This window comes from Trichosurus vulpecula, chromosome 7, assembly GCF_011100635.1.
Source record: "Trichosurus vulpecula isolate mTriVul1 chromosome 7, mTriVul1.pri, whole genome shotgun sequence".
Taxonomy (NCBI): domain Eukaryota; kingdom Metazoa; phylum Chordata; class Mammalia; order Diprotodontia; family Phalangeridae; genus Trichosurus; species Trichosurus vulpecula.
The window spans coordinates 42,895,756-42,907,493 of NC_050579.1; the positions used below are offsets into that span (position 1 = coordinate 42,895,756).

An 11,738-nucleotide genomic window follows, 5' to 3' on the forward strand; every position below is an offset into this window, starting at 1 on the left:
TTTTGTTTTAAAGATAAGCACTGATTTTCTCACCCTTCTACCTTGCTTCCCATTGAAAAAGAAAAAGAAAAAATAAATAGGGATGGTCAAAGAAAACCAATTTCCATATTGGCCATATTTTAAAATGTATATCACACTTTTCCCTTTTGTTCTGTTCCTTCTTCCACAACATGACTAATGTGGAAATATGTTTACATGATTGTACATGTATAGCCTATATCAGATTCCTTGTTGTCTTGGAGAGGGGGGATGGGAGGGAGGCAGGAAGAAAAATTTGGAACTCAAAATCTTTTTTTTAAGTTTTTTTTTATTTTTAGTTTACAACACTTGGTTCTACATAATTTTGAGTTTCAGATTTTCTCCCCTCCCTCCCCCTCTCCCTCCTCGAGACAGCATGGAATCCCATATAACTTCCACGTGTAACTTTGCATTGAATTAATTTACACACAGTCAAGTTATGGAGAAGAATTGTGATCAACGAAATGAATCATGAGAAAGAAGGAACAGGACCAAAAAAAAAAACCAACCCAAAAACAAAAACAAAAGAGAGAAAAAGAAAAAAAAGGGGGGGAAAAGGCTAGCATGAAGTGTGCCTCAATCTGCATTCAGACTCCATAGTTCTTTCTCTGAATGTAGATAGCATTCTCCATCGTGAGTCCTTTGGAGTTGTTTTTGTACCTTGTGTTTCTGAGAAGAGCAAAGTCTGTCAGGGTTGGTCCTCACAGAATCCATATATCTGTGGTTGTGTATAATGTTCTCCTGGCTCTGCTCCGCTCACTCAGCATTATGTCGTGTAGGTTTTTCCAGGTTGTTATGAAGTCCATATCATCCCCATTTCTTATAGCACAATAGTATTCCATTACCTTCATATACCACAGCTTATTCAGCCATTCCCCAATTGATGGGCATCCCTTTGATTTCCAATTCTTAGCTACCCCAAAAAGAACTGCTATAAATATTTTTGTCCATATGGGTCCTTTTCCCACTTGTGTGATCTCTTTGGGATACAACCCTAGAAGTGGTATTGCTGGGTCAAAGGGAATGAACATTTTTATAGCCCTTTGGGCATAGTTCCAAATTGCTCTCCAAAATGGCTGGATCAGTGGAACTCAAAATCTTACAAAAAATGGATGTTGAAAACTATCTCTACATGTGATTGGAAATAATAAAATACTATTTACAAAAAAAGAAAGTATGTATACCAAATCCTGCATTTTGAGCTCATGATCTCTCTGTTAGGAGTGCCAGATAACATGCTTCCTCACCATTCTTTTGGACTTGTGATTGGTTGTTGTATTGTTAATATTCTTTGAGTCCCTGTTCAGTTTATTTCACTCTGCACCAGTTCATACAAATTTCCCAGGTTTATCTGGAACTGCTCCTTTTGTCTCTTCTTATGGCACAGTAGTATTCCATTACTATCCTACACCATAATTTGTTCAGCCATTGCCTGATTGATGAGGCTGCCCTTAGTTTCTAATTCTTCTTGTGGGTCTATTTCTCTTTAACTTATAGAAGCCTACAAAGAAGTGTCAGTGAAGATTGAGGATGTGGAAGGTACTGATGTGTAAGACTATTGTGTTCCAGATACTCAAGAAAAGACTTTTAAGAAAAATATCTCCACAGACTTTGAAAGGGTTTGTACTTGGAGGACTGAATGGCAAAAACTACCTGTATCTGGGGTTCATCAAAGTGAGCTTGAAATATCCCAGGGAAATTATTGTTCGCAATAGGATAGTAGATACTGTGGCTTTCCAATGTCTAGATCATTGGAGTATCGACACTGATTACAACTGATCCCAGTACAGTTAAGATACTATCAGGATACTACCATAACAAACAGAAATCCAGGACTGGCCCCTTTTTAACATCCATGCAGCCTGTATAGAAGTCTATAGGAGAACAGAGGCAAGTGGTGATGGTGAACATCATGAAATGTCTTCTTGTCGAAGACAATATTAGAATAATGGAAGAATTGATTGAGGCAAAACCTCAACAAGAGATCGAGTGTGTTCTCAGTACACAAATGGGATGTGAGATGTGACTTAGAAGCAACTTACAGGATCCAGTTCACTGACTCCAGGAATGATCTAGGAAGATTCCTTTATCAGTGATGGATGAGCTCAGAGACCATCTCAAAGACTTTCTTGTCAATAGCATCATCATCATGCCTAGGAGCTCATTGGCATTGAAAAAGATTCAAAGTCGACTGGTACGCTATGCCAAGATGCTTTGGATTCTGTCAGACAGCCAGTGGTTTTTAGTGTTGTCTGTGTAGTGACTGCTAGCAGACTTCTATGATGGAGGAAGATAAGGAGAAGACTGCTTTCATATTTTCAATTAGATTTTTACCAGGTTGAGCCTGCTCCCCACAGCATCTGGTGAGGACCTGCCTTTTTACAAAGACTAATGGAGAAAGTAGCTGGAGATGTGAACTACCCAGAAGTGCTGGCATACCTTGATGATCTCTTTGTTTTGGGGGAAGATCCTTGAAGAACAACAGAATAGAATGACAAAGGTGCTGGGTTGGTTAGAGGAAACCCATCCTCACGTGACATGAATTCAAGACCATCTTCCACCATCTTGGTTGACTTCCTCCGAACACTTACAGGTTTATCAATGTCCATAAACTGTGGTGTCCAGATTCGAACAGAACACTCCAGATGAGTTCTGATGAGGGTAGAGCACAGAGAAATCATCATACCCTTAATTCTGGAAGAGATGCTCTTCTTAATTCAGCACAAAAACCTTAATCTTTTCAGAAGAATTATTGTCTAACCTCTCCTAGATGTGTGAAGTTGCTTTTTGAACTCAAGCGCATGACTTCAATCACCCTTTTTGAATTTCATCTTCTTAGACTCTTAGACTCTAGATCTTGAATCTTGACTCTGACACTGGATGCTTAGCTATCCCTCAGTGTCATTTGCAAATTTGATGAGTATGCTATCTGTGTATTTATCCAAGCCATTGATAACAGCATTAAATAGTATAAAGCCAGGCATATATCCCCAAAGCACTATCCTGGAGACTTCCTGCTCTGTTTATTTTTAACCATTCCAGAGTACTCTCTGAGTCAGGCCACCACTAGTTCTGCATCTCTCCAATTGTACCTTGGTTGACTCTGTCTTCTCTACATCTTGCTTTTGTTAACTGATATGAACTTTTTTCATCAACAGATGAGGAAGCTGGACTTGAAAATATCCAATAATTCTGGTCACTGCTTTATACCTATACTTTCCCCAAAGGGTCTCACGACCTCAAATTTGGGGAGAGAGGTTCCCTATAATTGGGAAACACTGACTTAAGATCAGAAGACCTGAAGTTGACTCTTGTTTTTGCCACTTACTAGGTTTAAACCTGGACAAATCACTTAATAAGAATGAATAATATTATTTCCTAAATGATCATTTATTAATAAATCAATAATTATCAATTATATTAATAATAACTTTATTAATAAAATATTAATTTCTGAATGATAAATGGTATTGTTAATGATATTGATAAAAAGTGATATTTCTAATAATAAATGGTATTTATTAATAATAATAAATGGCATTTACGTTAAAGTTTGCAAAATTCTTAAAAATATTGCATTTGAGCCTTACAACCACCCTGTGATGTGCATAATACAGATCTATCGCCATTAAAAGGTCAACTCCTTGAGGATAGGGTCTGTATATATGTTTTTCCTTCCTTTCACCAAAGACTAGCTTGTCATGTTTTTTTGGTTCTGCTCCCAACCTGTGATTTCATTAATAAGAAAACTCCTATCAAAGTAGATAAGCAACTACTTGAAAACTCAGAGTACCAGAGATTGACCTGGGAATAGTGTAAGGTTTAGGGTCACATAGAAAGTAATTTTTAGAGATGGGACCAGAACTGAAGTCTTCTCACCTCAAGTCTCAGTTTTTTAAAATATATTTTTATTGTGTTTTTTTTTTGAGGGGGCAAGGCAGGGAAATTGGGGTTAAATGACTTGCCCAAGGTCACACAGCTAGGAAGTATGTCAAGCATCTGAGGCCAGATCTGAACTCAGGTCCTCCTGACTCCAGGGCCAGTGCTCTACTCACTGCACCACCTAGCTGCCCCAAGTCTCAGTTTTTTAATGAATGAAATGACATAATAATACCAGTCCAATCTACCTTAAAGATATGATGAGTCTCAAATGAGGAAAACACCCAAACAGACTCTATCCTCAAGGAGTTTACCTTTTAATAGGGATAGATCCATATTATGTACATTGTAGGGTGGTTCTGAGGCTCAAATGCAATGATATTTTTAAAAGCTTGCCAACTTGAACATAAATGCCATTTATTGTTATTAATCATAGGTGTTGAGGTCATTTGGAACCCTGAAGTACTGTATACTGTTAATATCATTGGATAAGCAGACAGACACAGAAACGGGACCAAGAACAGCAATCATCATTCCCTGTTCTCTCTCATTGCTGCCATTTATACCAAACACTTCCATTGGAGCCACACAAAGACCAGAGGTTGTTCCTCTGTATGGACTAGTCTCCTTGAGATGCAGATGGAAGGATGTGGAGTCAGCTGACATAGGACCATTTCTAGTATCTGCCTCTTGCTACCTGTAAGACCTTGAAAGAGTCATTTAAAATCCATGTTAATGGGTGGGAGTTGGGTTAGATGATCACTAAGGCCCTTCCACCTCTAAACCTAAAATCCTAAGATATAGGCAGTTATGATATCAAAGCAGTAGAAATGTTACATTAAATATCCTTTCAAATCAGTCGTCAACATAACTCTTCTTCCTATTTTGTTTTGTCTGTTTCTGCTGCTAACTCAAGTTCACCACTTCCCCCTTAGCACCCTTGTCACCCTGCCACACACATTTCTCCTCTTTCTATCTCACCCCCCATTTCTCCCATGATGAAACTGCACTGCAACTCAGTCCTTGACACCAGCCTTACATTTCCTGGGCTGACTTTTAAGTTCCCAACTCTCACTATGACATCAAATCTACTGTGGAATTTCCATTCCTTTTCTGTTCCTCCAGTTGCTTCCAGAAGCCCATATAAAGAGAGGGTTTAAGCATGAGACAGAGACACAAACTTCCAGATTCTCTTAGCTCGTGCTCTGCTCCTCCAAGCCTTCTCTCCTCTCAGGATCATGAAGGTCTCTGTGGCTGCCCTCTCCATCCTCATGGTCCTGGCCTTCAGCTCTCTGGCATCCTCTGCACCAAGTAGGTGAACTTTCTGCTGTCCTCTCTCACTGTGCCCAGGCTCTGCTCATAATCTGGCTAGAGCTCTGACAGAGGGTATAGGTCACGAAGATATGGTGAGGGCTTGTGTGGGGGCAATGGAAGGGAGGGACAGAAACAGGTAGATTTAACTTGAAAGCGTTAACATGCCCTTGACAATTTATGCTGGTGAACATATAAGTTCAAGGCAGAACGAGAGAGCAGGAAGGCCCTTAGAGTGGGTTTTAGTCCAACCAGGTTCTAGTCCTGGCTCCATCACTAAATACCCTTGTGGCAAGTGGTTTTCTCAATAAAAGGCGGAAGTTGGATGGGCTGATCTCTGACATCTCCTGCAGCTCTAACTTTTCACATTTTCTCCATGGATCCTCTATGGAATGGGAACAGTAGGTCTGACTCTCCTCTACACACATTGAGAATCATACCTGGCATAGAAAGAACCAGGGTAAGGGAAATGAAAGAGATGACATCCACACTATGCCTGATGGAAAACATTTTTGTGGGACATAGTTAGCTGCTAAGGAATGTATAGTGTGAACATATGACCCTAATTCTATGCTTCCCTTTTCTCTGCAGTGGGCTCTAACCCTCCCACCTCCTGCTGCTTCTCCTATGTCAGCCAACAATTCCCCAGAAAATTTGTGACAGACTATTATGAGACCAGCAGCCTGTGTTCCCAGCCAGCTGTGGTGTGAGTATCTACCTACCCACTGTCTCTAGGGAATATAAGGAGAAAGGATGGAAAAAGGAAACGGGGTCCTTTGGCAACTTGATCAAACGGATAGATCAGCCAACAGAGATGAAACCTGGTCACAAAGGAGTACAGTAGTTTACGTGGTTCCAGACCAAGGTTTGCTCCTCAGGGGGCAGGGTGAGAACTAGTCTCATCTGAGGCACAGTATTAATCTGATGCAACAGGAGCTTGAGAGTAGGAGGCTTCCAAACTGATTCCTTACTGGGGAGATTACTAGAAAGGAAATGATTGACTCAAAAAGGCCAGGGGAATGGTGCAAAAGGTGGGGATTGTCCACCAGGATTGTCCTTTCCGAAGTCTGCAGGTAGTTTTCAGTGTTGTCCATGGGGGGAACATGAAGAACTACTCTTCATATCCAGGTGAAAAACTCATTGGTTTCTCATCTTCCCTCATCACTTCACAGGTTCCTGACCAAGAGGGGTCGTCAGGTGTGTGCCAACCCCAGAGACGACTGGGTTCAGACTTATGTGGATGACCTGGAAATGAACTGAGCTGAGGGGCTGAGGGCCTTTGGACAATGCGTCCTAAAGGAAAATAACCCAAAACAATGAAACCAAACTCTGCGGTTGGATGAGATCTCTCACAACTGAAGCCTTCCTGCGATTGACTTTCCCATTATAGTTCTTTTGTGCCAGTCAGGTTTAACTTACTATGTAAATTATTTGGTGGCAGCTTTGGGTATTTATTTGTACTATCTGTACTTCTGGAGGGCACCTGTCCCCCATGGGGACCCCCAGTAGCAGCTGAAGTTCTGCTTTTTTGAGTGCTGGGGCTACCTGCTGGGTACCACGAACATCTGTTAAACAAAGACTTAGAATAAACATTAAAAACCACACCTTTTCACCCATGGTTTCTATTTTCTCAAGGGAAAAGAGAGTGAGAGAAGGGTTCTGCTATTTTTATAGAAGATGGGTGTGGCATCATTAGACAACAATGTTTCTGTAAAAGCTCTAAGAATTCAGTGGACGGCCATCTCACTTTGAGTCAGCAGGGTGATGGGGAAGCCAAAAATAAGATCTTTGATCTTGAAAAACTAGCTTCCAGAAATAGAGAGGCAGTAGTGTCACTGCTCTATGGCCTGGGCAGATCACACTCAGACTATTTGGGTCAGTTTTGGGAACTACAGTTTATGAAGAACACTGGGAAGCTAGAGAATGACAAGAAGAGGCAAACTAAGACCGAAAGTGCCTAGCCATAAAAGGACGAGTTGGAGGAACTTGGCATGTTTAGTGGGGAGAAGAGAAGACCCAGGTCAGGCATAATTTCTGTCTCTAGATATCAGAAGAATGTGGATTTGTGTTCTTTGGGTCCCAAGGACAGAACCAGGAACAATGGATGCTGTTTGTGAGGAGGTAAATTTAGGCCTGATGTTAGGAAAAGACTTCTTAACAATTATGGCTGTCCAAACTGGAATGAACTGTGTCAAGCTTTGGAGGGTTTCCCCTCCCTTGGAGGTCTTTAAAGAGAGGCTGGGTGACCACCTATGAAGCATTGGATAGTGGGGATTGCTTTCAGTTACTTTTTGGAGTAGATGACTATGGTCCCTTCTAAAACTCAAATTCTGTGATTCTGTGATATTGTCAGGGGATGGGCTGAAAATAATTATCTCATGGGAGTTGTACCAAGGAACTACTCAGGAAAGTGTAGGAGAGAGGAGAACCAGGAAAGATTTAATAGAAATGGGGATTGTTTCAAAATGGGTGGCAGGAATGAAAATGCTTAATTTGGAGTCAGAGTGCCTGAGTTCAAATCCTGGCTTCACTACTTGCATGGCTGTAGGCAAGTCACATACTCACTCTGAGCCTTTAGAAAAATTTAACATATTTAACAATAATCTAAAAATCATGTTTTTCAATGATTGAGAAACCTATGGTAAACTGGCCAATTTGGATGTCAAATCACCAGATTTGAAATCTTGTCCTAGTTCAAATATTTCCTAGCTTCAGAATCAAAAAAAAGGTTAACTCACATATTTTCCACTACGCCTATATTTTTGTAAAGTTCAACTATAGATTAAGAAAATCCATCTTAACCATATCCCAATTAAAGTAGTGATATCCTGTTTGATGATCCACTCCATCCTTCACTCAGCTGTCAAAGTGATCTTCCTAAAGAACTGGCCTGTGTCACTCCCTACTCAATAAACTCCAGTGGCTCCCTATCACCCACAGGATCAAATATAAAATTCTCTTTTTGACTTCTCATACCCTTCTTAGTCTTCTAACACTTTACTGCCCTCCATTCATTCTATCATCCAGCCACACTGGCCTCCTTTCTGTTCCTCCCACAAGACATTAAGGTCATTTCTGCCTCTTGCTCCTATGCCCTGCCTTCTCCATTGGTAGACCCAGCTTGTTATAATTGACTCCCTTCACCTCTCTCTACCTCCTCTTCCCCGATGTCCCTTTGGTTCCCTCTGAGATGTTGTCAGAAGCTCTATCTAAATGTCCTTGGACAAATCAATTATATATGTATTTTAATTTTTCCCAACTCTAAGTGGAAATAGCACTTTCTGCCCTAGAGGACAGGAAACCGAGGGATAGGGAGTTAAAAGGAAGTCTTGGACAAAGTTCTGTCACTAGTATTTCAGCTTCCTAATTTGTCATATGGACATGATATTACCCATTAACCTGTCACCTCACAGGGTTGTGGTGAGGACTATGAGCTAATGTATGTATAAGTTCATGAAATGCATCTAGTCCTCCTTGGCATTCCTGCTTGACTGTGCCAGGCATTAGCTGTGTGATGTTGGGCAATTCATTCAAACTTTCTATCCTGACTTTCCCCTAAGGCTGCCCTGAAGCTGACATGAGGTTGGCTTAATTGAGGCAAAGGCTGTTTACTGTTCTTCATTGTTTTCTATTAGTTGGCGTTGGTTGTGGGTGGGCAGTGTTCCTATTCTCTCTGCACTGCCTGCAGCACAGGGTTGATGGGGAGATGAAATCCCAAGGGAAATTTGAAAGGGATTGGGAAGGAAAATTAGTCCATTTTGGACTTCATGCCCTCTGAGGTTCCTTCCATCTCCAAATTCTTGATCCTGTAGTCCAGAACTCCCATTCTTAGGGGGTTTTGAAGTCTCCAAAGGACTGATTTTCTCTCCACAATTCATGTGAAATAGGGAGTGGAAGTATCATTATCCCATTTGATGGATGAGGAAACTGAGGCTCTGAGATGAGTTGATTTTCCCATGAGCGTATATTCAAGGCAAGGTTCACTGCTCTGTGATCTCAATTTTTACACTATTCTATGATTTCACTGTTACCATGCTGCCTACTCCAGCAGGCTGGACTGCAATGGTCACTACACTGTGTGAGATGGAGTCCCTTTCTGTCCCTAAGAATATGAGAGGCTCTTGACTGTGACAGAAAAAATGGAGAACTTCAAAAGATGTGTCTGCACTTGTCTTACTCTCCTTTCACAATTTCATCTTATTTTTGTTAACACATTTTTAATCATCATTCATTTCTAAATCTTTCCTATTCAGAGAGTTTTCCCTTGCAGCAAAGATATTAAAAAGCAGAGGAAAAATGTTCAGCAAAACTCACCAATACACCAACCATGTCTGGCAGTTGTGAGATGTTCCGTACCCAAAATCCCCTATCTCCACAAATGGAGAATTTTGGTGCATTTTCTCAACTCTTCTATGGGGCCACGGCTAGTAACTCTAAGTGTGTGTATATAGTTTCTTGAGCAAATTTAGAATTAGAGAAACCACTAGACCGAGGAACTACTGAGGTCAATGAGTACAGCCAGGACAACAATCCTCTCTACAACATTCATTGGAAGTCCACAAGCTTTAATTAAGTAACTACTATACATTAGGCACTGTGTTAGGTGGTAAGGTCCCAGAGATGAAAATGAAACAATCCCTGCTCAGAAAGACTTTGTAGTCTAATGGAATATAATCCAATGGAAGGAAGCTACACAGAGCCAGAGAAGTAGATTTGAAAATCTATTTACAAAATCAATTTACAGCAATTACAGCGGGCGAGGAAAAACACTAGCTACTGTAGGAGTCAGGAATGGCTTCTTGTAAAAGGTAGCATTTAAGTAGAGCCTTGTAAGGATTGTAAGAAGTGGAGGAATGGAGAAAGAGCCTTTTAGATATGAGGGACAGCATTTTCAAAAGCCCAGAAGAGAAATATGGAATGGTACAGGAAACACTGGGGCTTCTTGAGGAGGTGGGTGATGTAGTCAGACATAAGTTTGAGGAATGTCAATTTCACAGCTCTGTGGAGGGTGGATTGTGGAGATGAGAGCCTGGAGAGGACGAGGGGCAACCAGAAAGCTATTCCCAGAGTCCAGGTGAGAGACGATGAAAGCCTTGCCTAGGGGGGTGGCCATTTAAACAGAGAGAAGGGGACAGTGCAGGAAGTGTTTTGAAAGGAAAAAGAAAAAACCTTAGAAATTGACTGAGGATAATGAGTGAAGAGTTGAGGATGACTCTGAAGTTTCAAGCCTGTGAACCTGATAGGATGATGGGACTCTAAAGGAAAGAGCAAATTGAAAAGAAAGGAGAGTTTAAAGGGAAGAAAATGAGCTCTGCTTGGAGTAGGTTGGATTTGAATGTTAACTGGACCTCCAGGCGAAGAGATTCACCAGACAGCTGGCTTAAGGAAGGAGACCAGGGAATTTAAAGGGTTAGGGAAGGAAAGTGAAAGTATTTGAAGGATGAGGATGATTGCATACCTTGTCCATAGACACCCAGATTGTTAGTAAGTATGAAATTCTAATTGAAACTCAAGGGAGAAAGGACAAGTCTTTTTTTGCTTGTTGCTGCTAAGGGGAAACCCTAGACCTGTCTGGTTTCCTCCTCCTTCTTCCTTCTGAGGTCAAGAGAAAGTAGCAGACTTCTTTTCCTTCTTTTTTTCCCTCCTTCTCCCAGGGCTCAGATAACACCATTGTTCCTTCCAGTGGAGCTTTGACTAAGATGTTTTTGTGGGTTTACTTGAGCACTGAACCTTGAATTTCTCTGTCTCTTTGAGGACATTCTCTTTATGGCTTCTGTCTATATCGTGTCCTTGTATTCACTTGGATCTTTCTGTGTCCTGTGTCTATCTCAGTTGAGGCATTGGGACACCAAGGGTAAGTGAGGGAGAAAGATGCATGACCCACAGCACCGGAAGGGAGAGGAAGCCCAGGCCATGGAGAAGAGACACAGTCAAGCCAATATTAAGACAAGGTTGTCTTCTGCAAACCCAACCACTGGCCATAAAGGAGTGATTTCCAAACTTAGGTCACAGGATCTCACCCAATTTCTTTTGTACAAAAAATTGCCATGACCTTGACATATTATACATTTTGTCTTTTTTATTATGAACATTAAAATATCAACAAATAAGAACATTTCCACATACAAAAAAGAACAGAAAAGAGGAGACTATATGCATCTGCAAACTCCTACTGAACACAGTTTTTCTTTTAAAGGCATTTATTAAATTTATCACAATGTCAAGTAAATTCCTTTGTTTTTTGTGTTCTTTTCTAGAATTCCTTCTGTTCTTTTGTGTCCTTCCCCCCCCCAGTTTTTCATTGATGCTCTTTCCTTTCCTTTCCTTTCCTTTCCTTTCCTTCCGTTCCCTTCCTTTCCTTTCCTTTCCTTTCCCTTCCTTTCCCTTCCCTTACCTTTCCTTCCTTTCCTTTACTTTCCCTTTCCTTTCCTTCCTTTCCCTTCCTTTCCTTCCTTTCCTTTCCTTTCCTTTCCTTCCTTTCCCTTCCTTTCCCTTCCTTTCCTTTCCTTTCCTTTCCTTCCCTTCCTCCC

General features: G+C 41.0%; 1 protein-coding gene across 1 annotated transcript; it reads left to right on the forward strand.

Moving 5' to 3' along the window:
* Nucleotides 1-5,095: 5,095 nt before the first annotated feature.
* LOC118856619 (C-C motif chemokine 4-like) lies at nt 5,096-6,765 on the forward strand. The gene is made up of 3 exons (XM_036767016.1): nt 5,096-5,208; nt 5,800-5,914; nt 6,381-6,765. Exons 1-3 carry the CDS (start codon nt 5,136-5,138, stop codon nt 6,466-6,468), a joined length of 276 nt encoding a protein of 91 aa, XP_036622911.1. The 5' UTR covers nt 5,096-5,135; the 3' UTR covers nt 6,469-6,765.
* Nucleotides 6,766-11,738: the final 4,973 nt, after the last annotated feature.